The sequence below is a fragment of the Petaurus breviceps genome, unplaced genomic scaffold (assembly GCF_028583685.1).
Source record: "Petaurus breviceps papuanus isolate PSGF00001 unplaced genomic scaffold, PetGlider_PUasm1.0 207, whole genome shotgun sequence".
In the NCBI taxonomy this organism is placed as follows: domain Eukaryota; kingdom Metazoa; phylum Chordata; class Mammalia; order Diprotodontia; family Petauridae; genus Petaurus; species Petaurus breviceps.
In genome coordinates, this window is record NW_027185850.1 from 12886280 (window position 1) to 12912305 (window position 26026).

The window sequence follows — 26026 nt, forward strand, 5'->3', positions numbered from 1 at the left end:
TAATTCATGTTTAATGAAAGTCAACAGAAAAAACTAAAGTTAATTTTTTAAGGTAACAAAGATGTTTCTACCAAGATTTTAATGAGTGTTATGTTCATTATGCAAATATTATTTACACTGAATCATTTGAGATAAAAATCAAGACTGGAAAATAAATGAATGCATTTATTTTAATCATTAGGACTATCGTTTCATTTACTGGCTCTACTTAAAGACATTTTGTCCTACCAATCCTAAAAACTCAGGGACTCACAGGATCATAAAGAAAAACTGCCCAACCTCCTTATTTTACAGATGACAAAAGTGAAATACAGAGAAGGTCCCTAACTCTCCCCTGCTCACACAACTACCCCAGCTGGGCCCAGCACTCCCAACTTCACATTTCCAGCAAGTCTAAAGAGAACAAAAATGTCAACACTTCCCAAGCAAGTTTTAGACTTCACAGAACACCAAGTAAAATAACAACAGGTTATTTTTTTTAGAATAAGTGGAACTAGATCAACTAGTCAAAATTAAGCAAAGACTATAAAAACTCTCTGGATCCTAATTTGTGCTCCATTCTGCAATTCCACCATTTTCTAGTACCAATGTGTACAATATTGGCATTTGATAAAAAAAAAAACCATGTTTGAAAATCACTATTCAAAAATAAATGGGGAAACTGGATAGTCATACGGACAAAAAGATAATTTGGATCTATTTCTCATACTATATGACACAATAAATGTTAGCTGGATAAGTTATTTAAATTTTTGTTTAATTTTTTCATATTAAACCGGAAGAAATAGCAATGTACTTGCCTCACTTATGAAAGAAAGAAAATTGTTAATCAAGTAGAAACTTTAGAGAGAAAACCAATGGGTTTAATTTTAAAAAAATTTGCATAACATAAGGCATAAAATGAAAAGAAAGGACAGACACTGGGAAAAATATTTGCAATAAATATTAACAGACAATACAAAACCCATAAGAAACTGCTGTCATCCTGGGTATCTGCATACCCAGGAGCTAGGACAGGGCAGGCATTTAAAAGCTGCTTGTTGACTGGCTGGTTGTTTGATAGATATTTCCAAGAGTAATAGCACACACTCCCCAATAGAGTAATGGTCAAAGTACATGAACAGGCTATTTATGAAAGAAGAAACTGTTAAGCACAAGAAAAGATACTCCTCATAATTCCTAATAATCAGAAGAACACAAATCAAGACCACCCTAACATACCAGCTTATGTCCATAAAAATGACAAAAATATCAAAAAAATTATATAATTCAGTGTTGCTGGGGCAACAGGAAAATAAGCATGATAATGCAATTTGTGGTAGGACTGAAGATTAGTGGCCAATATTTCAAGCAGCACGAGGACAATATGCAACACAAGTCACAAAATGGATCTTATCTTTTGGCCCTGAAATTCAGTGTCTTAGGACACAATCCTAAAATTAGAAAAAGAAGAAAAAGCCCTCTCAGTACCAAAAATATTCATAGATATTTTATTTGTAACAGGAAAAAATGGAGATAATAAATACAACGTATTTATATATATATACATAGATACAATGATTATCATGGTGTGTTAATATGATGCAATATGATATTAATATAAAAACATATAAATGCTATGAAGAAATACGGGAAGACCTTTATGAAATGATGCAAAGTGAAATTGGCATAAAAGAAACCGCAGGCATGTTCTTGACAACTATATTTTTAAAAAGAAAATAAGTCAAAGGCAAGGGAACTTCTGATTGAGTTGGAAAGGTACTTTAGACTACACTGATTTTTTTGGATGTTTACTTTCAATTCATTTGGCTCCACTTTGTTCAAGGTTAAGAGTTTTACATAATTTCTTTATTTGATTACTGATTTTAATAGTTATTGTTTCTAATAATTTTTTAAAATCACAGGAACAACTCAAAAGATTATTCAAGATACCCTTCTACTTAGAGTAGAATTCCATCTAAGATCTTCCAGCTTACTATATAATTTATTCTTTAAAATATTCATGAAGGATTTTTTTCCTTTTTTTTTTCTTTTTTTGCTTCTTGGAGGGCAATTGGGGTTAAGTAACTTGCCCAAGGTTACATGGCTAGTATTTTGTGTGGGTGTTAAGGGTCCTCCTGACTCTGGGGCTGGCGCTTTACTCACTTCGCCACCTAGCCGCCCCTAGGATTTCTATTATATAAAAGACTCATACCATGTAAGCAGACCCTACGTTCTTTAAAACAGGAGTCTCAAAATTTTCAATGTCTGCAGTCTGTTGTAGAATACCATTGGTCCCAGCTTAGGTGCTACCAAACCCCAAGAGAACTAACCAGTCATCTAAATCACCATGCTTCAAACAAAAGAAGGGACATTTTGTTTAAGAGGAATAAAAATAAGTTTAGTAAGTGCTCCAAGGTCTTAACCAGTAACCAAACAAGAGTTTCCTTTGAAAAGGCAACTATTTTAAATCAGAGGAATCTTCCTAGCCACCCCATAATTAAGAAAAGTAAACGAGATTGCCAATTTAGCAACATCACAGGACTTCCTGCTAACTGAAGGGTTCACTACCATGACCACTGTTTTCCCTCTGATCAGAGCTCCCCAGGCAATCTGCAGAGTACTTTCTTCCTCTCACTTGAGAGTGAGACCAGACTGGGAGCTCCTGGAGGGCAGAGACTGTCCTTTGCCTCTGTTTGTATCCCCAGGGCTTAAGCCAGTGCCTGGCACACAGCAGGCGCTTAATGAATGGTTATGTGCTTGACTAAGAGAAGTTTGGTCTTTGGGATCACTTCTCTTTCATGCTGGAACCTACGAAGTAGCAAGAATGCTCAGTCCCTCATTGACAAAAGAGAAAGGAGAGAAAATGAGCGTGAGGAGTCACCAGAGACCTTACACAGGGAGCAAACAGCTCTAAGAGATGGGCAGGTGGAAAGCAACGGTGCTGAACAGCTTCATTCCTCTGCAACAAGGCAGGGAAGATCCGGCAGTAACTCAGGAGCAGCTCAAGAACCGGAATGCCCCTGAATGCACAGGACCTTGCCTTTGTGAAGCCTCCAAAGACGCTTCCACACCAAGAAAGGGCCTGTTCCCGGGGGGGTGGGGATTCACTGAGCCACACGCAGGAGGCTGAAGTCATCCGTCACGAAGGAGAGGCCTGGTGCATGCGTGGAAACAGCACGTTGGACAATGCGGGACACCCCTCGATGAGCGACAGCTGAGGAAGCCCGACACGAAGGCTGACTGCCCACAGGGAACAAGACAGATGCCGAGGTGAGCTCCTAAAGAGGGTGAGCTCTTGGGAATTTCTTTGGTGTTTCACAAAAAGATGAAGAGTGTTGGCAGAAGAAGACGGATGTTAATGGCCAAGAGCACGGCTATCCTCTGGCAAGAACTCATGATGTCATGTGCACTAAACCCCAACTTTTGACTCTATAGTTACTTTTGCTCCCAATCTGCCTTTTTCTTTCATACTCTCACATTGGTTTTTTAACCTGAGACAGCACATAAACTCAACTTACCCAGGCATCGAATCATTTTTTAATTCCAGATGAAAATTTCTCCACAGTCAATGCTTTGTAGACTTTAAGGGCAGAACGTACAGTTAATCAATTAATACTTATTAAGCACCTATGTGCCAAGAACTGTGTGAAGCAACAAGAATATAAAAAGAGATGACAGAGCCAGCCCTCAAGGGGCTTACAATCTAATGGATGGGAATGTTAGGTTGAACAGATGAAAGAAAGAGTCTCTTCCCCAAAATTTAATAGATTTTTTTAATCAGCTTCCTTGTCACTTTGGACAGCACAACTTCAAACAACACAAGCAATTTGTGGGTTACCAAGAAATCAGCCCCTGGTCAGGCCAATCAGAAAGCAATCAGTTACTGGTACAGGCATCAGGAGATTTGCAGAAAGGATCAAAGCACGGAGGAACAGCCACAGCCACCAAAATTATTCATCTTTGCACAGAAAGGGACTAGTGATCATAAATTCCAGAAGCTAAAAATAAAGAGAGGATTCTGCAGCCACTGGGTCCCCTCAATCTTCAGAGGAAGCCCCACCACAACATTCCTGTGATGAGCAGCCGCCCAGCTTCTGCTGAGGCCCCCTGAGGATCAGGAACCAACAGCCTCAGAGGGTGGCCCATTCCACTCTGGGACAGCTCAAATGATTGACATAACTCCCAACCACCACTCCTGGGTCTGGGGAACATTCACAAAGCGCCAGCAGCCTTTCATCAAAATCAGGTCGTGACAGGCCAACCCTATTTCCTTTTGAATCGGTTACCGAACTAGCAGTGGGGAAGGGCATAACGGCCAGTGCTGGTGTTACACCTTAAGGTTTGCAAAGCATTTTACACGGGTCATCTTATCTGATCTTCACAACAGCCCTAGGAGGGAAGCCCTATTATTATTATCCCCATTTTACAGATCAGGAAACTGAGGATGAGAAAAGTTAGGTGACTTGCCCAGGGTCCCACAGCTGGGAACTGTCTGCTGTGGGGTTTGAACTCAGGTCTTCCTGACTTTAAGATGAGCACTCTATCTACTAAATCATCCAAATCCTATAGGTATAGTTTACACAGATTTTAGCCAAGCATTTGATAAAATATCTCACTCTTCTTTCTGGAGAAAAGATGCCGAGATGTGGACTGTCTGGCAATAGAACTAGATGGCTTTGGGAGCTGGTAGAAAACCTCAATGCCCAGAGTGACAGGTCCCATACCAAGATGGCGGGAGTTTTCCAGCAGCACACTCCAGGATGTGCTCTGGGCCCCGCAGGGTTCATCATATTTGTCAGTGACTTGAATAAAACACAGACGGCACTCTCACTAAACCTGGAGCCGATACGGGCAGCAGACTCGCTGGATGAGGGGGTCGGGATGCACAAACACCTTCAGAGACTAGATTCTTTTGTCTTTCTTCACATGCCCAGTGCTTAGTACAAGGCCTGTTACACAGGAGGTACTTCATGCTGGCTTCCAAGAACAAGTTGGCCACGGAGCCTCTGTAGCCTGCCCTAGTCAGACCAAGTCTGAAGTCCGGGGCTCAGAAGTGGGTGCCACAGTCTAAGAAGGATGTGAATACACTGAGAGTGCCCAGAGATGGGCCACTGGGATGCTGACGGGCTTGAGTCCGAGGTCCGTGAGGGCCAACTGAAGGTCCAAAAAGAGAAGGCTCAGGAGGGAAGAGAAGAGCTGTGTTCAGGCATGAGAAGGGTCATCATATGGAACAGGGCCTGGGCGGGCACATTTCTACCTCAGAAAACACTTCCTAAGGACCACAGCTGCCCAGAAGTAGAGGAGGCTTCTTGGAGGGGCGGGATGATCTCAGGGGACATCAGCAAGCAGAGGCCAGAGGGAAAATTCTGCCACAGGGCCAGCCCAACATGTGCAAAAGCAGGAAATATAAACCGTAGACTCACAATCTTTGTCAGGGACATTTTTTTTTTAAATAGAAACCTAATAAAAGCAGTAGCAGAGTTGCATACATGTTAAATGGCTAAAATACAGAAATACGATGGTAACGAGCAGCAGTATCTGGCTTGGGCTGCTGCTCAGCCTACACCCCGACTCCGGTGCTGGGGGCCAGGCTGGCAAAGTCCACAGCTACAGGCCAGAGGGCAACCTCTCTGGGTAGAGGGGCAGAGGCACAGCGGGAGGTAGTGAGGGTGCAGACCAGACTTACGCTGCCCACAGCCCCTACTGCATATACCAGAAGATGTACAATCAGTGTGGCACTTTACCTTGAAAAAGATCTCACGTTTGCGTGTAGAAATGGGCGTGAGAAGGGTTGCCATTTGTGAGCTCTTGTGGAGTGGTGCAGTTTTCTGTGTTCTCGCTGTTTCTTGAGGACAAAATTGAGCACAAACAAATGCAAAGTTCAAAATTCACGCCGTGCTCAAATCAGACCATAAAATGTCGATCAACTGGAACAAAGCTGTGCTTCCAAAACAAGCATCAGAGCAGAGCTGACCACGTTACAGACGTAACCGATATAACCTCCTTAAGGTCTGGGCTGAACGAGAGGGCCGCCGAGGTTCCTTCTGACTCTCAAATCCCACAAATGTAACTCTGTGCCTGCATGGGAGCTTTTATTCTTAATTCTTCAGTGCGGGAGATGGAGAATGAGGTTGAAGTTTTGATTGTGCTACTGACTAGTTCTATTTAAGTGACAGAAGGGAGTCAACAGAGCTTATGGAGTATATATGGGTATGGCAGAAGGGTGCCATGCTCAGACCTATGCGTTACAAAGACCACTTGGGAAGGGAGGATGGCAAAGACAGGGCAGAGAGTCGAGGCAGGTGGACCCACCAGCAGCTACTGCAATGGTCCATGCAGGAGGTGAGGAGAGTCTGTGCCAGGATGGGGACAGAGTCAGAGGAGAGGAGGGGCTATGCAAGAGATGTTGTGAAGGCAAAATCAACAGGCCTTGCTGTTTTGGAGAACGTGGGAACTGAGGAGCTCCTTCCCTGTTGCCAGGCTTCTGGTCACTAATAACATCCTGGGGCAGGAAGAGGCTTCACTTCCAATCACCTTTCCCTGATCTTGACATAGCCACCAGGTGAGCATGTTGTGTGCCTTTGGACTATGAGGCTGAGGTCTGTGGTCCTTGTTCCCCTGTATGAGTGTGGTCTATGAAAAGCTTTTAATGTAGAAAAATGAAATGGTCAGCACTTGCCTTTCCCCCCAGACTCTGAAGGAAGTATCTGGGTGAGGTCGTTTTTTCCTGGCTCGTGTTATCTGTCCATCCTGAGACTCTATGACAGTGAACCAGGTGAATTTGTTTCTTGAGACCGAGAGAGGAGAGAAGAACGACACTCTGTCCCTCAGTTTGTCTTTGTTGGTGTCCATATCCATTCCCTTTTCTTCCCCTCGACCCCTAATAAATAACCAAAAAACCTAATCATACTCAGTTGTTGATCTCAGGGATGCCCGTTTTTCAGCTCCCTGGTCACCTGCCTGCTTATTTTAAGGGACTGGGACTGTAGGGAAGGAATGATGAAATCAAGCCTTGAGGGCTAATGTCTAAGCTGAAATCCTTCCGTCACCTCACCTCCTGCCAACCTGAGATGGTCCTGGCCATTTGCTCCTTCACTGCTACCATATACCTTTCCTTCCCCCGCTCATCTTCGCTACTCCAGAAAAATGAGGGAGAGCCAGCCAACTCCCGTGCTCTGAATCCTTTGCCCTGCGGTGACCAAATTCTTAGTCACATCTCCCCCTGAAATTTCCCTGGACACTGTAAAAAATAAAATTATTTTTAGATTTGAAAAAAAAATCAACAGGCCTTGGCAACAGGTCGGAGAAGTGGGGAGAGGGAGTCAAGGATGACACGTAGGTATCAAGCCTGGGTGACCTGTAGGGTGGTGGTCCCTTTGATGGTGATGATAACAAAGTCAGGAAGAGGTGAGAGTCTGCAAGGAAAGATAACAAGTCCAGTTTTGCACATGCTGAGTGTAAGAGTCTATTAAGATATCCAATTCAAAATGAAGCATATGGTCCCCTGCCATCCCAATGACTGCAGGGTACCCAGAAACCACGCTAGCTGCTCATAGCTGGGCAGGAGCTGGCCCAGTGGGAGGAGACCACTGGAGACTCAGCTGAAATGCCTTCAGAATTTCCCCAAGAACTATCTGTTGGCATGCCCTAGAAGTCACAAAGCCATCTTCCTCCAGATCTCTCCAAGAACACCTCACAGTTACTCTTCTATGGGCATAAACTAATCATGTCCCAGGCTTAGCCGACATTGAAGCAAGTATGAGTTTCATTCCTGGGATGCCTTACATGTGATTACTGGGGACACTGGACTGCCTGAAGGGCAAAAATAAAGTTACTATCTCATCAGAAACAGGGCTAAATTTTCTTTCTAAAAAGTTTCTATACACCATAGTCCTATTTCTCAGAAAGCACTCCAAGCTCCAACTCTGAATCCACATGCACAGTGGGCACTGATAGCCTAGGACACATGCAGTGGGTGCAACACTGGTACCACAGCAGGGAAAAGACCCAGACACCCCTCTAGAGCACTGGCTCCATCCTCGACACAAGTCACAGAGAACTGATCCAACCATTCTGGAGAGCAAGCTGGAACCACACCCAAAGGGCTATAAAAATGTTTATACCCTTTGACCCAGCAATACCACTTCTAGGGCTGGATCCCAAAGAGATCATAGAAGTGGAAAAGGAGCCATATGTACAAAAATATTTATAGCAGCTTCTTTTTGTGGTGGCAAAGAATTGGAAATGAAGGAGATGCCCATCAACTGGGGAAATGGATCAACAAGTTGTAGTACATGAATATAATGGAATACTACTGTGCTATAAGAAATGAGGAGCAGATGGACTTCAGAAAAACCTGGAAAGACTTATATGAACTGATGCTGAGTGAGGGGAACAGAACCAGGAGATCGTTGTACACAATTACAGACACACTGTGTGATGGCCAACTCTGATAGACTTGGCTCTTCTCAGCAATGCAAGGTTCTGAGATCATTCCAAAGGGCTCCTGATGGAAAATGTCATCCACATCCACAGAAAGAATTATGGAATCTGAATGCAGACGGAAGCAGACTATTTGTTCTCTCTCTTTTTTGTTTTGTTTTGTTTTGTTTCTTCTTTCTCGTGGTTCATTCCACTGGTTATAATTCTTCTTCACAACATGGCTAATGTGAAAACATGTTTAATGTGAATGTGTCTGTAGATCCTATATCAGACTGCATGCCAGCTTGGGGAGGGGGAGAGAATTTAAAACTCAAAAGCTTGTGGAACTAAATGTTGTAAACTAAAAAGGTAAATAAATAATTTTTTAATTAAAGAATTAAAATTTTTAAAAAAAGAATCAAAGGGGCAGCTAGAGAGCGCAGTGAATAGAGCACCAGCTCTGGAGTCAGGAGGACCTGAGTTCAAAATCGGCCTCAGACACTTAACACTTACTAGCCATGTGACCCTGGGCAAGTCACTTAACCCCAAATGCCCTGCTTTCCCCTCCCCCTCCAAAAAAGAAAAAAAAAGTCAAAGAAAGACCAATACAAGAACCATACAGGAAGAAAAGTCCATCCCGGCAGAGGGGATCCCCTTCAACACAGTGAACAAGTAAGCAGGCCTTCAATGTTATGAGGAAATAACATGAAAAATGGTGCCTAGCCATGGCCGAAGATATATATTGAATAACTAAGAGAAAATGCTGTTCTCTGTACCTTCCAAGCTCTTAGAAAGATCTGCAATTTTAGAAGAAGAAAACCTCACAAACCCCGGGGAAAGATTTAGTAGTGAGAGGAAAGAGAAAGCTCACACTGTACACAACACATTCATTAGGACTGAGAGACTACAGGGCATGGTAGTGAGCGCTATTCTCAAAAACCCACTGGGCGGTCAAGAAAACAAGTCACACTCCACTAGTTGGAGAAGGGAACTAGACTCTTGGTGGAGGGAGAAAGAATTAAACATGGACCCTGGAAGGGCCCACCAGGCTCAAAAGCTGGAGAACTCTCTAGACATAGATGCCCAAACCCCAGGTCACTTCTGTACCCCAAAGGGCATCAGTGCAAGGCTTTAATGGGAGAAGGAGCAGCGTTCAAGCAGATGTGTCTGGCATGCCCAAGTGGCCCCAGAACCAGACTAAACGTCACTGGGGTATAGTATTTAATAAAGTGAATAAAGATGCCACAGAACAGGGGTAATGTTCACTTGTGGTTTTCTGAGTCAATCTGCAGCTGGCCTGAAGGGATCCCTATGTGTGCTCTGGCAGCCCACGTCTACCTGAGCCAGGCAGCACTGATTTAAATCATGATGTTTAAAATCACGGTGAAAACCCAGAACAGTCAGCCTGACTAATCAGAGCTAAATGTGGCTTTTTTCAGATTTTTTTTTCTTTCCTTCCCACTAAGCATTTCTCCCTGGCATCAGCCTCATCACGTCTACCTTTATAAAAAGTCATCCCAATCTTTCTTATTGACCTCATGGTAGCACCAGAAGACAAATCAATAGTAAGAAAAAATGATCTGATGTCGACAGCAAAGTCTGTGTTTCGATATCGGATCATTTTCAGGTGGTTAATTTAGATTCGAGTCATACACAGAAGCATTTACCTACACCTTTAAAAGTCACAAGGCAGGCAATCTGAACTGCACCTAGAACTTGTTTGTAATTATTATTTCTCCTCAGGTAGCTCTGGAGAAAATCAAGCAGATAGTTCCACTTTAGCACAGAACACTGTGTGTTCTTCAATTATGTCTGATCTCACAATACTGAAATTTGAAACCTCTCAAGTCAAACTTTACAACTTAGATCCATAAAATCATCACTACACGTTTACTGGAAAGAAGACTGCCACCTTCATATGCTCTCCTATTGGTCAGTCGGGCTCTTTTAAAAAATGCTGGCACTCTTCTCTCCTACCTTTACAAATTCTAAGTAGTCCGTGTTGGTTCTCTCTCCCCCAAGTCGAACAGGAACTAAGATAATGACAGCTTTGTCTTCTGTATTCTCCGAGTCCGAAGAAATGCACTGTTTGTCAATGACATCAGCCTTGTATACTGGAAAAAATACAATTAGTATTCATTAGATTTCCACACAAATGACTCCAGGACCCTTTTTCTCTGGACTCCCTTTCAATGCCCAGTTAAATGCCTCCCTCCATCCTCTGAGACAGTGACAACAATGTCTCAACCTCTTTTAAGCTACATACAGTAAAATCCTCAAGTGTCCCCCAGAGACTCCTTGGCATACAACACCACGGTCAGTTTTCCTTAACTAAATGCTGGGCTCTTGCAGAGTCTAATTGCTGATTACCAAGTACTCCCAGCAGGATCAAACCCTCATCTCAGATCTGGACTATGGAAAGCTACTAACAGCTGTACCAGTTCTGTGCCCTCATCCCAGAGGATGCTCACACACAGAGGGGATTTCCTGTCTTTGGCTTCTACTCCCCCCCCCCCCCCCCGACCTCACTTTCCCCCAGGTGTTCACTGAGGAAAATGCTGTATAATGGCAAGAACGCTGCGTTTGGAGTCAGGCTGCCTGGCCTAAGTCCCTCCTCTGACCTCTTGCTCGGGGTCTTAGCTTCCTCCTTAGTTCAATGAAGGGGCCAGAGAGGTGGAACCCCAAAACCCCTTCCAGGTGTAAATCTATGACGCTATCATCAAATTCAAAACTACTCACTCTGGCTTCCTGAGGGACTCCTCACTTCTCCCTGCCCCATTCTCCCCATTCATTCCAGTCAAATGAATCTCCATTTCAAAGAGGCTTCTATTATCTCTACAACCAACAGCTCTACTGGCATGCCCAACAAAGGGTGGCACAGAAAACGCTGCTGGTTTTCCTCCAGCTTCACTGACACTCTCAGCACAGCCTCAGCACAAGCAATGAACATCGTTCCTATAAGACTCACAGGCCTCAGTAGCAAGATCTTTCAAACCTCCTTCAAATAGAGAAAAGGAACTTAGGTGAATTCCGATTCAGCAAACATCTACTAAGGAGGGCACACCAGGCACCACACACACTTTGCAAACAGTGTCTCACTTAACCCTCACAACAGCCCTGCCAGGCAGACACTGCCATACCGAGTGGGAGAACTCACCTAGAGACACACCATCAGTAAGAATGAAGGGCAGGATCTGAACTCAGGTCTGCCTACCTCCAGTTCCAGTGCCCAGTACTGGGCCACCATCTGTCTCTATTAACTTGTGATGTCAGGAGCTGGGGTTACCGAAATGAAAAACAGCACAATGTATGCCCAACCAGGGACTTACAATCTAACAAGAGGATGAAACACAAAAATAACTCTGAGTAAAATTAGAAAAGAAGTTCCTCGGAGAGCCCGGGCAGAGCAGCCTGAGTTATAGTGTGGATCACTCTTCCACAAATGTGGCAGAGGAGCCGCGATCTGGCAGGCCATGAAGGCAGAGGGCAGTGGCCAAGATGGCAATGCAAGAAAGGTGTGAGGGACAGCCATGCCATGTGGCAGAGAGCAAAGAGTGAGGAGTCCATCTGAGCTGGAATGAAGTGGGCCATTCTGAATTGGGGCCAGAAAGGTAGGAAATGGCCAAGGTGTGCAAGGCCACGTCTGTACTTTACTTAGTAGGCACAGAAAGCCATTGAATGGTTCTGAGCAGAAGAGAAGTGAAGTCTGACCAACTCATTAAAAAATTATATTAACAAGTTGGAGTAGTATACATGCCTGAGAAACATAAGAACATAAACTTTAAAGACCAATTCTAAGGGATTTAATAAGGTCAAACTGTTTACTTCCTAAGAATGATATCATTACTTGGGTAATTTGAAATAGCATACATAGACAGAAGGCTTGAGTTGAGTATGATGAGACAATCCTAAAAATTAAAATTGGGCAGGGAGACCTAAAATGGAGCAATTATCTCATACAAAAAGGCTTGAATTACAGTGTTACAGTAGAGGCAAGAGGGGGTGGAGGGCTGATAGTGTTATAAACTTAAATTATCATCAGAAGAATTAAATAAATCAATTAATTTAATAATTAAAGAGGGGATGACAATATATCTAAAATGGTATAAAATGTAAAAGCCTTAGCTTACGAAGAAATAGGAGGGCCAGGAAGAGGATAAGAGAGGGATTCTTAGAAGGGGTGTGGATTGGGGAAAGCTGTGATTACAAGTAAACTAGAACTTTGAGGAGGGATAGGGTAAAAAGAGAGGGAGAGAAGGACAAACAATGAGGAAAAATAGGCTGGAGAGAATACACAACCAGTAATTATAATTGTGAATACAAATGGGATGAACTCACCCATAAAACAGAAACAGAGAGCAGAATGGATTAAAAAACCAAAATCCAACAATATGCTGTTTATAAGAAACACATTTAAAAATGAGAGATACACAGAGTAAAAATAAAGGGCTAAAGTAGAATTGATTATACTTCAGCTGATGCAAAAAAAGCAAGGGCAGTTATCATGATCTCAGACAAAATTAAAGCTAAAATAGATTTCATTAAAAGAGATAAACAGGGAAACTGCATCATGATAAAAAGCACCATAGATAATGAAGTAATATCAGTACCAAACCTATATGTACCAAATGCTATAGAGCATCCAAATTTTTAAAGGAAATGCTAAGTGAATTACAGATGGAAATAGATAGCAAAATTATAATAGTGGGGGACTTCAATCTTCCCCTCTCAGAACTAGTTAAATATAACCAGAAAATAAATAAGAAGTCAAGGAGATGAATAAAATCTTAGATAATGTAGATATGACAAGACATCTGGAAGGAACCACATGGAAATAGAAAGGAAGATGGCTTTTTCCCAGTGGTATATAGCACCTTTACAAAAACAGACCATATGCTAGTACATAAAAAAACTATACTTAAATGCAGAAAAGCAAAAATATTAAATAAATCCTTTTCAGATCACAATGCAATAAAAATTCTATTTAGTAAGGGCCATAGAAACACATTAAAAATTAACTGGAGACTAAACAACCTAATCTTAAAGAATGAATGGGGGGTGGCTAAGTGGTGCAGGGAATAGAGCACCGGCCCTGGAGTCAGGAGGACCTGAGTTCAAATCCGGCCTCAAACACTTAACACAAAAACTAGCCATGTGACCTTGGGCAAGTCACTTAACCCCAACTACCCTCCAAAAAGCAAAAAAAAAAAAAAAAAGAATGAATGGGTTAAAGGACAAATTATAGAAAAAATCAATAATTTCATTATCAAGAATGACAATATTGAGACAACATACCAAAACCTATGGGATGTAGCAAAAGCAATAATCGGAGAAAAATTTATATCTCTAAATGCTTATCTCAATAAAATAGAGAAAGAGTAAACCAATAAATTGGTATACAATTTTTAAAAAACCTAGAAAAAGAACAACTTTTCAATCTCAAATTGGAAATCCTAAAAATTAAAGATGAGATTAATACAATTGAATGTAAGAAAATCATTAAAGTAATAAATAAAACTATTATTTATTATATAATATTTATTTATTATTATTGTATATAATATTTTATTATTATATATTATTATTTATTATATAATAGAACAAAACTCCTTTTATGAAACAAATATAGCGCTGATACACCAGGAAAAGCAAAAACAGAGCAAGAAAATTACAGACCAATTTTGTAAATCAATATGGATGCCAAGATCCTAAATAAAATACTAGCTGGAAGACTGTAACAATATATCACAAAGATTATACATTTTGAGTGAGGGGTTTATCCCAGGAATTTAGGGATGGTTTACTATAAGGAAAACTATTAACATAATTGATTATATCAACAACAACAGTAATAAAAATCATGTGATTATATCAATACATGCAGAAAAAGCTTTTGACAAAATACAACACCCATTTCTATTAAAAACACTTGAAAGCATAGGTATAAATGGATTTTTCCTTTAAATGATAAGAAATATCTACCAAAAACCATCAGCAAGCATTACTTGTAATGGAAATAAGGCAAAAGCCTTCCCAATGAGATCAGAAGTAAAGGATGCCCACTGTCACCAACATTATTCAGTATTGTATCAGAAATGCTAGCAACAGCAATAAGAGAAGAATAGAAATCAAAGGAATCAGAATGGGCAACGAGGTAAAAAAAAAAACTATCCCTTTTTGCAGAAGATAAGATGATATACTTAGAAAATCCTAGAGATTCAACTAAAAAGTCAGTGGAAAAAATTAATTTCAGCAAAGTAGCAAGATATAAAATAAACCCACATAAATCATCAGCATTTCTATATACTGCCAGCAAAACCCTGCAAGAAGAGATAATGAGAAATACCCCATTTAAAATAACTATAGGGAGTATAACTGCCAAGACAAACCCAGGAACTGCATGAACATCATTATAAAACATTTTTATACAAATAAAAGTCAGATTTAAATAACTGGATAAATATTAATTGTTCATGAGTAGGTAGAGCCAATATAATAAAAATTACAATTCTACCCAAACTAATCTACTTATTCAATGTCATTCCAATTAATTACCCAAAAAGTATTTTATTGAGCTAGAAAAATACTAATAAAATTTATTTGGAAAGGGCGGCCAGGTGGCTCAGCGAGTAAGAGCACCGGCTCCAGTGTCGGGATGACCTGGATCAAATCCGGGCTCAGATACTGTGATAGTAATGGCATTTAAAGATTCCCCTGTATTGGCTTAGTTTTTGAAATTGATTGTGTTAAAACCCAGAGCTTGTTAATCCCACCTGTGGGATGGACTTGTTGACTTGAAAAGAGAGACACGAACTGGGAGGAGCTGGTGATGTAGATTTGGAGAGACAAGTGAGAGGCAGATGAACTTTTTTTTTTGGAAGCAGCACCTCGTGGAGAGAGAGAGACTAAGAGAATTGCTGGTGGCCGCTTTGAATTGCCCTGGACTTTTGAGACCTGCCCCCTGAGCTGCCAAGGACTGAGGAGACATGGCTGTTTTGCTGGTACTTTGTCTGTCTGTTTTGATGTTGTTTTGCCAGATTTGTCCATTGGTGAAAGACAGTCCTGTTGTTGAAGAAGTCCTGGAACCTGGCTTTTGGTTAAGAAGCCCTAAGACTGTCCTGCAGACAGAGAGTGAATACTGTCCACTGGTGAAGGACAGTGCTGTTGTTGCAGGGGTCTGGAGACTGTCCTGCAGACAGAGTGAATACTGTCCACTGGTGAAGGACAGTGCTGTTGTTGCAGGGGTCTGGGAACCTTTCTGTTGGTTCAGAAGCCCTGACGAAGTATTTTCTTGTTGTATGTTTACAGAAATCCTAGAAGAGGGCTTTGCTAATGTTTTCAGGGGTTCTAGGACTGTTCTACAGACAGAGGATGAATTAATGAAGGGACTGGCAACGTATCTTGTGGCCTTGCTAAGCCTTGTCTTCCCAGGAACTAAGATTGCTGAGAACTTGCCTCGTGTCAAGATGAAGAAAAGACCTCCATTTGGGTATTAAGTGCTGTGTTTAAACTTGATGTAACTCTGGGGTAGATTCGATTGTGATCCAGGGGTGGGGAACTTTTGACCTTTTTGTGCTTTGTGATGGACCAAATGAAGGTACAGCCTAGGGGTGGAGAAGTATTTAGAACAGAGACTTTGTAATTGATTGAATGATTGGAAGGTCCTGGGGTGGGGTAGTGCTTGGAGATTATTTAATCACACTTAGTAAATGTTTTGATCTTCTCTGTTCTTGGTTTGTCACTGAATAAAATGGAGAGCACCTATGCTGGTATTTTGAACCTTGGGAAGTTGCCTTTCCATGGCAATTACGTTACAGATACTCAGCACCACACTCAGAAATAACTGGCCATGTAACCTTGAGCAAGTTACTTAACCCCAATTGCTTTAAAAAAAAATTTATTTGGAAAAACAAAAGGTCAAGACTATCAAAGGAATAAATCAAAAAAACATAAAGGAAGGAGGTTTAGCATTACCAGATCTTAAACTATATTATATGGCAGTAGTTATCAAAACTATCTGGTACTAGCTGAGAAAAAGAAAGGCAGATCAGTGGAACAGAGTGAACATACAATACATAGTAGAAAATTTTTTAAGTAACCTTGTTCAACAAATGTAAAGATTTAAGTTTTGGGGATAAGAATTCATTACTTGGTTAAAAACTTCTGAGAAAATTGGAAAGTTAGTCTGGCAGAAATCGAGCATAGACCAATATCACCCTTCACCAGAAAATGTCAAAATTGATATATGACCTAGATATAAAGGGAGATATCCTAAGAAAATTAGAACATGGGACTATTAAACTTATGGATAGTAAGGTAATTTGTGAATAAACAAGAGATGGAGAGCATTGTGAGATAATTTTAATTACATTAAATTTAAAAGGGTTTGTAGAAAAAAAAACAATGTAGATTAGAAGGAAAGCAGAAAATTGGGGCTGGGGGGAATTTTGTAGACAATTTCTCAGATAAAGCTCTCATTTCAAATGTATAGAGAACTCTGTCAAATTTATAAGAAGATGAGTCATTCCCCAATTGATAAATGGTCAAAGGATATGAACAGGAAGTTTTTCGAAGAAGAAATTAAAACTATATTATAGTCACATGAAAAAATGCATTAATCATTACTGATTAAAGAAATGCAAATTAAAACAACTTTGAGATATCCTCTCATACCTATCAAATTGGCTAAAATGATAGAAGAGGAAAATGACAAATGATAGAAGGATGTAGAAAAACTGGGACATCAATCCACTATTAGTGGAACTGTGAACTAATCCAATCATTTTGGAGAGCAATCTGGAATTATGTCCGAAAATTCGTAAAACTGTGTATACTCTTTGGCTACTATTAGGTCTGTTTCCCAAGATGATCAGGGAAAAAAGAAAAGTACTCATAGGTTCTAAAGTATTCATAGTAGCTTTCTTTGTGGCGGCAAAGAACTGGAAATTGAGGGATGCTCATCAACTGGGAAATGCCGGAACAAGTTGTGATATGCAACTGTGACGAAAAACTACTGTGCTGTAAGAAATGATGAGCAGGTTGATTTTAGAAAAACACAGAAAGATTTTCAGAAAATAATGAAGAATGAAATGAACAGAACCAAGAGAACATTGTACATTGTAACAGCAATACTGTTCAATGGGAATGACTAAGTGATTTTCAGTATTATAAATACTCAAATCAACTATGAAGGAAGATGCCGCCCACCTCCAGAGAAAGAACTGGTAAGCAGAAATATGCAAAGTAAGGTTTTACATATATTTATATATCTGTGTCTAGTGGCAGCCTTCTCTACTGTGGGCTGGGGAGGAAGGAAGAAAAAAAAGAAAAGGGCAGAGAAGAAACTCAGAAAGAAACACATAAAAGCAAAGTAGCTTCAATAAATGATAAGGGAGCATTTATGACATAGTTTTTTTTTAAGTAAACCATTTGTAGTTTCATATTGAATCATCTCTTTGTATTGTGGTATATACATGGAAATGTTTTTTTTTCTTTTTGCACTTAAGTTCAAAATTAATTTAAAAATTTTAAAAACAACAAATTAGTCTTTCTAGAAGACCAAATCAAAAACCACATGTTTGCTGTTCTTCCCTCAGTAATCCAAGGAACATGATAGACCTATGAGAACCTAGGGATTCTCACAGTCTGCGTCTCTAAAAGGGAAGCTGGATGAAGGGCAGCGAAAAATGTTTAAAGACAAAGCCCTCCCCTACCATCACTGATGATTCCAATGAAGAGGAGAAGAGGGAGGCATCTAAAGAGACAAGACTGGCCTGCAAAGGAGGACACACAGAACAGCTAAAAACGCAGGCCGGTGAGAGAATGAGCACAAGAAGTGGGGTGTGGTCTTGTGAGAAGGCTGAATACCAACATCATGACAGTCCTTCATGGGGAAAGAAGGGAAGAGAACCAAGGTCAGCCTACCAGAGGACAAATCAGACAGAGGCAGTCTGCTGAGGGATCAAGAGTGATCTTGCTGACTAGCTCTAATAAGAGCCAAGGGAGGAAATCCTAAGAGCATTCAGTGAGCAATGCACTGGGGCAGACATAGCAGCCTCTATTCCATCCTGGGCTGCACTCTCGCATACCCAGAATCCAGAACGAGGGAGACAGAAGGGCTATGACAGCCCTCTCTGGTGAGGACACAGCCACTATCTTGTATTACAGGCTGGGGATGCCCAGGATGGTGAGGCCACACGAGGCTTGGCTGAAGCAACAAGGGGACACAATCCTGCCTCAGGATATTCATCACATACAGATTCCTTCCTTTGGCACCCTAGGGCAAAACCAGGAACAATCACAGGATTCGCGGAGAGGCGGATTTTAGGTCACTCTAAAGAGGACCTGTCCAAAAACGTGACCAGCTCCTGCAGGAATGACCGGAAGGTTTAAAGTAGGGTGTGTGACCACTTGCTGAGGACACTACCCATCAGATGGAGTTTGCTCTAGGCTACTCCAACGTCCTTCCTAGGAGCTTCAGGGCATGTCTGCTCTATTCTAAACCCCATGAAGCAAACCATGAGCACTCAAATACTATACATAATGGATAATACTTACCTTTTAGGATATTCAAATGTATTGAAGGCATTGGTATGATTCTTGACAAAGAAACCTACATGGGGTATTTCCATTTGGACATGTCTTTTATTTTCTCAGGAAATCAAAGACCCTACTTCAACCCCAATAAAGTTCCACAATATTTTTATTAATTAACAATTAAATTAAATAAAAATTCACACAGACAACAAGAAGCACAGATACAGTCACAAACGGCAAGACTTTACTGCCAAACCACAAAACAGAGTTCCTTGAAAGATGATGTCAGACTCCTTTTTCATGCCTAAACATCATTATTTTAGTGAAAAGTTACCTGGCAAATGTTTTTCATAGATCCATAATAAATACATATTTTAAATGTTAAGCTTTTATGAGGTAAATTAATGTTACAATATTGACTTTTTTAGTCAATAAAAATTTCCTGAATGCATATTCTGTGTGAGGCACTAAGACACAGCCCCTCTTACCTTAAAGAGCCTATAAATGCTATTGGGATCTCAAGCTTTAAAACACATGAAAAATTGAATAAGTAAATTTGACAAAGGCTAGAATTACCTGTCCTACCCACCTGTACAATCCTGAGCAACGTAAATCGTTATTCCTTGTAAATCAGGGTGTCTTGCCTCTTCAACTGCTTTTCTATGAAATGAGAGCAAACATATGATTCTCCTTTAAAATATTAAACAGAATTTTTGGCAGTAACTAAAGACCACTTAACCACAACCAATGCAGAATTTTCATTTCCAGCCCAGAGTGCTGGACTGCTAGCTGTAAGAAACCAAGCACTTCCCATAACCTCTCTTGGCCACAGTGTCTTCATCGGTAAAGTAAAGATAATGACAGAACTCACCTCCCAGTGCTATTCTGAGGATGCAATAACATATAAAGCACTGTGCAAACACCTTCTGGATATTTCAAGTTATCATCCCAATGAATTCAAATTCAACAAAAACACTTTTTAAGTTCCTACTCTGTGCAGGGTAAACAAGACGAGAATTCATTCCACAGAAGTTAAAATACTACATTAAACCATTCAAAGAACATCAACAGCTGATCTAATTTCATACGCTAACAAGACCAAGTCCTGCTACAAAAACCTGTAGCACAGAAATGAGAGTAGGTTCTTAAAAGCTCTGCCAACAGAACATGAACCCTGGAAGGATTACCATGCTTAAAAAAAAAAAAAAAAAAAAGGGCTTTGTGTATGGCCTTGACAACAAATCAGGTCTGCTTTCCAAGGGTCAGAGCCAGGTCACTGGCCTTGGTGCTGAATTTTTTGGTCATAACAGCCCATGAACCAAAGACCAAGAAAAATGAGCTTCTATGGCCCTCTTCGCCAACACTGAAGGTGATACCATGGTAAGGAAGAGGTCAGAGAGTGCTAAGATTCCCAGCTGTTATACCATCTATAAACTTTAACTTGGCTGTCAGTCTACAGAACAAGTCAATCTAGAGAACATAAAGATGGCCCTAAAAATATGATCTTATTTAATTCTCGCAACAACCTTGGGAAGTAAGTACTATTGTTATCTTCATTTTACAGATGAGGAAACTAAGGCAGATAATGGTTAAGTGACTTGCCCAAGGTCAAACAGCTTTGAAGTGTTTAAGAATTATTGGTAGGACATCTCACCGTCAGAGTGGCTAAAATGACAAAACAGGAAAATGACAAATGCTGGAGAGGATGTGGAAAAACTGGAACACTAATGTATTGTTGGTGAAGTTGTGAACTGATCCAACCTTTCTGGAGAGCAATCTGCAACCATGCCCAAAGGGCTATAAATAAATGCATACCCTTTGACCCAGCAATACCACTTCTAAGGCTGTATCCCAAAGAGATCATAGAAATGGGAAGAGGACCCATATGTACAAAAATAGTAATTGCAGCTCTTTTTTGTGGTGGTCAAGAACTGGAAATCAAGGGGATTCCCATCAATTGGGGAATGGCTAAACAAGTTGTGATATATGAATGTAATGGAATACTATTGTGTTATAAGAAATAAGGAGCAGATGGACTTCAGAAAAACCTGGAGAGACTTATATAAACTGATGTTGTGTGAGAAGAGCAGAACCAGGAGAAATTTGTCCATGATTACAGACACAACGTATGTGTGATGATCAACTCTGATAGCCTGGGCTCCTCTCAGCAATACAAGGTTATAAAACAACTCCAAGAGACTCAGGATGGAGAAAGACATCCACATCCAGAGAAAGAACTACAGAGTCTGAATGCAGACCGAAGCAAACTCCCTGCTCTCTTTCTTTTTCTTCTTTTGTTGTGTTTCCTCTTTCCCATTGTTCATTCCATTGGTTATAATCCTTCTTTACAACCTGGCTAATGTTTAATATGAAGGTATCTGTAGATCCTATATTTCACTACATGCCACCAAGGGGGAGGGGGAAGGAGAGGGAGTGGGAGGAAATTTGAAACTCAAGGGATTGTGGAATGGAATGTTGTAAATTAAAAGTAAATAAATAAATTTTTTTAAAAAGAATTACTGGTAGGAAAGTTCTACAAAAAAAACTTCAAAAGACCCTTCAAATTAAATTAATATAAACTTTGATATTTGGCAACTTTGGTACAAACATGGGAATAAGCAAGGATGGTAAAAAATATATGAGAAGCACAGGTCAAGAACAATGAAAGAGAGACACGTGGAAGATCTCAAAGCCTTAGATTGCTACATCAAGAATTTAGATTTATTAAACAAAAAAAGGAGGGAGAAAGAGGCTGGGGAAAAGGGAGGAGGGGGCAGAAGAGAATGAGGAAAGGCAAGTGGAAGGGGGGAGAAAGGAGGAGGAAGGGAAGAGAAAAGAGGGAGAAAAGAAGAGGGAGAAAGGAGGCGGGAGCAGGGGAAAGGGAGGGAAAACAGACTTATTAATCCAACAATCAGTCTGCCTCGAGGTGAGCAGATGCTTCAGCAAAAAGCAAAGTCTACCGACTGCTCCCAAGCTACAAAGGCTTCAGCCTTGGGATCAGGAATGGCACAGACATGTGTGGCTGTGGCTGTGGCTGTGGCTGTGGCAATGGGTGCTGTCTGAGGACCAGCCTGGTTAAGTGTTGACAGCCTTCTTACTAGGGTGGCTACAAGACCATCTGTCTCCAACCCCACTCAGGGAGCACCCATTCCAATGGCATCAGAGATCTCTGAGGAATGGAAGCAGGAAGGGAAATAGGCATCCATAGGAAATACATATGCACATTATCTCTGCAGTCTTTTCCCAAAGCTCTTTTAACAGCAACTGTACTTTTAAAATTTATTCAGGAATCCTTATTACCTGAACAGGCAAACTTCCAAATGAAAGTATACAAGCTATGACAAGATTCATATGGGAAATAACCATAAAGAGAGCCTGGGTCAACGCCCCCAAAAGCATTTCTAGTGATGTTTCTTGGGTTATCTTTATTTTCTATGGATTAAGTTAGGTTCTAAGAGATCTATGCTCTAGTTTATGCTATCACAATGGAGGGGAGAAATGAGCCTTATGAATTACTATACTTTTCATAAATCCTATGCCAACTTGGGAACGATAAATATCACTTGATTATTATGCTGATGAAATGAAAACTAGACAACAGAAGCCAATCCTCCCATTTTAATGGTTTGGTTTGTAAAATGTCTAAGTGTAGGAAGCCATGAGTCAAGACTTGAGAAAAATTTTAAATTGATCAATGTGTCTAACTGGAATAATTTACATCTGCACCTTGACCTCTTATACTTGGATGACATATTAATGATTCAGTTTATGACAATACTGGGACATGCACAGAACACCTAAGACCATAAAAAACAAAAAATCAAGTAGTATCCAAATAAATGGCACATAAAAAGGCAAAGTATAGTGAAATTTGACTTTCGACTTTTTTTCCGCCCACACTGAATGTCACAGACCCTTTACTTTTACTATGATATAATTATAATATTAATAGTCCCATACATTTACAGTTCACAAGAATTTGATGTGTGCAAAGAAATGCTGAAAACATCAATTTCAGCTCTGACATTTCATTACACTATCAGTACATTACAGCCCCCAGGTTACAGTATTAAAAAAAAAATCTATAATGTTATGCATGTTCCAAGGTTGAAAGAGTTGTTAGTTTTTAGAACATTTCAATAAGGTGCTCTATCGACTGAGCTTTAAAGAGATCTTGGTCCTTTGCAGCCAACAAGGGGGAAAGTAGCCTGTCTCCGTAAATAAACTGAGCAGGGCAGGAGCTGACAAGCCAGGCTGCAGCTCAACTGAGCTTTCTCTGCTCTGAAAACAGAATCTTTACAATAATGTCCTATAACTGCTGAACACTAAAAGCTCTTCTACATGTAGAGCAGGGGTGGGGAACCTGCAGCCTTGAGGCCACATGCAGCCTTCGGGGGCCTCGGATGCAGCCTTTTGGCCAAGTCTGAGCTTTACAGAACAAATCCTTTTATTAAGGAGACGCAATCAAAGGACCGCACTTGAGGACCTAGAGGGCCACATGTGGCTTTGAGGCCGCAGGTTCTCCACCCCTGATCTAGAGGAAAACTCTCAACATCCTCTCTACTCCACCCCATGTCACTCTCTGTCTCCTTCCCTTCCCCTCCCCTCTCTCCTCCTCATCCCCTCAGCTGTCTGTCTATCTGACAAGCTAGAGCATATGATGAGAGTTTTAAGAGAACTTTACCTTAAAATGTGTGCAACAACTGCTGGGCCATACCAGTCTCCAGCTGTTTTCCCAGACTTCTTCCCATATTCAATTAGCTGATGTAAGCCAAAGCAGGCCAATGGGAAGTCACCAAACCACGAGATGATTTTCCTGTGGCAGACCTCATCCCTGCCTTCTTCATCCGAGCTCCTCCTGCATAGTTCTCCAAGGATGGACGATGGGCCTTTGGGTGTTCTTTCTCCCACGAGGGATGCTTCAAATGATGCTGTGAGTTTTTTCACAGTGTGAGAAGTCCATGATTCAGAATCTGAGTTTTCAACGTCCAATGCATCTGGCCAGGTCCAGGCTATCATAGTTTCAAAAGGAGGTGTTCATTTTTTTAAACAACCAAATTTTGACAAACTAAACAGACTAAGCCTACTAAAACCAGTAACTGTACCTTATATTGGGTAGACCACAATTCTCAAATTATACTTACATCTATCTCTACCAACTAGCTGCAATTTTCTCTATCAAAAAGCAAAGCAGATTTAGCAAGAGAGTATAACAACATTTACGATATCTGAGAACAGCAAAACAGTTGTCAAAGAGTGAGATTTTTCTGTACTTAGAGATTAAACTTAAGGGTTTTTTTTTCCCATAAGATTTTCTTTTTTCCAGAAAGAAATTTGTACAGGCATCATGATGAAGTAAAACTTGAAAGACAGCCTGGCCAGGAGTGAGGAGACTTGAGCTAGTCCCAACTCTACCCCTGATGTTTGACACTGAGTGAGTCACAGCCTCTTTGAGTCTCAGTTAGGGGAACAGACCAGATCAGGGGTTCTGAATCTGCAATTTCACAGCGTCCACTAACTTGGATGGGAAAAAGTTACATCTTTCTTTTCCTTAATCTCTAAATGACATTTAGCATCTCCTTATATGAACTAAAAGTCCAGTTCTGAGCACTGGTCTGTAGGCTTCTCCAAACTGGCAAAGGGGCCCATGCCACAGAAAAGGATAAGCGTCCCTGCACCAAATGCTCCCCGAGCTCCTCCCAGCTCTCATGTTTTAATAACTCCCATCTTGGGAATGGAGTAACTCTCTATTTCTTTGTGAAAGTCTTTGATCTTGGTTATAGAAGACAGATAATGAAACAGGCCTCACTCTTCTCAATCGAGAGAGGCAAGACGACAAACATGGAATGTCACATAAGCTGTCAGACACAGTCACCTCAGGACGTGGTACTGAAAGCTACTTTCCTATAAGGAAGAAATGTATGGGCAAGGAGGTTCGAGGAAGTCATCATAGTATTAAAAAAAATACTAAGTCTGCCAAGGTCTAAACACAACATATACAAACACAGCCATCACAGGCTGTAGTATCATAGCAAGCCTATATTTCATTCTAAGTCAACAAAATGAGTATGGAAGCAGAAAATCAGCCCCACGAGACCTTAAGAAATCATTCAGTACTGGCCCACTGTCACACACGTCTATAGCTAACCTGCCTCAGAAAAAGATAAAGATTCTCCAAGAAAATCATTTTGCCACTTCCTTTCATGAGCTATTATTTTTTAAACCCTTCTATTAGCAAAATCATAGGAAGTATTCTTCATACCGAAGCCTTATGGTATATACATTCATATACACAGTTTATAGACACACAATTTAAAAGTTTTAAAGCTCAGCTCACCAATACATGCTTTAGTAAGTAAATATTAGATCAACATAATCAGATAGTGTAGTTATCCTAAAAAACAATGAACTAAATTCATAGTTCATCTTTTTTAGTATAACTACATTATCTGATTACATAGCTCATGAATTGTATCTCAAAGTTTAATAGTAAAAAAAACTCAATGTTAGAGTAGATAATTATGAAATCAATCTAAAACATACCTCACTATTTAGGTAGGAAAGACTCTAAACTGGCCATCACAGGAAAAAAAACACTTTAAAGTCAGACTTCCATGTGACATCCTTAAGAGTCTCACTACATAGCACAGAGGCCTCCTAAACCCTGAAGATGGGTAGGGATTTAATAATGAAAAGGCTGATGATTAAAGCAGCTTCACATACAATTAACAAGAAAAATGAGAATCTCTTAGAAGTCAGTATGTTATAGAAACAATGCTACTCCAATGGCAATGGGGCCAAAGCCAGGGAGAGGTAGCGGTCCGGCCCCAGGGCTTCATGAGCACTGCAGAGGAGTGCCCACCCTTTCTCAACAACTTAGACTCGGAGAGTGTCTGAAGGGACCTGCCCACCGTCACACAGCCAGGGTGGTCAGCAGCAGGGCTCAAACCCATGTCCTTCTGACTCTAGCCAGGTCTCTCTGGCTACTCTCACAAAGTCCCCATTTTTAAAAAAATGGGAGGGGGAAAAAAAGGGGGGGGGGGGGGGAAGGGAAGGGGGCAGAGAGTGGGACGGTGGGAGGGAGAGG

The 26026-nt window shown here is 40.8% G+C and overlaps 2 protein-coding genes across 12 annotated transcripts in view; one reads left to right on the forward strand and one right to left on the reverse strand.

Moving 5' to 3' along the window:
* The window catches only part of LOC138164907 (dedicator of cytokinesis protein 7-like), a 324437-nt gene that overhangs the window by 42251 nt on the left and 256160 nt on the right, over nt 1–26026 (forward strand). The gene's annotated exons all lie outside the window — the stretch shown is intronic.
* LOC138164905 (cysteine protease ATG4C) overlaps nt 1–26026 on the reverse strand; it is a 78891-nt gene that overhangs the window by 24370 nt on the left and 28495 nt on the right. For all 6 annotated transcript variants that reach the window (XR_011169220.1, XM_069092856.1, XM_069092858.1 and 3 more), the window contains exons 5-7: nt 23624–23951; nt 19529–19599; nt 10381–10517 (exon numbers count right to left, since the gene is read on the reverse strand). Coding sequence is in view for 5 of the 6 variants with exons in the window: in XM_069092856.1 (XP_068948957.1) it covers nt 10381–10517; nt 19529–19599; nt 23624–23951 (536 nt within the window). In the remaining variant the exon portion in view is untranslated. The remainder of the gene's footprint in view (nt 1–10380; nt 10518–19528; nt 19600–23623; nt 23952–26026) is intronic.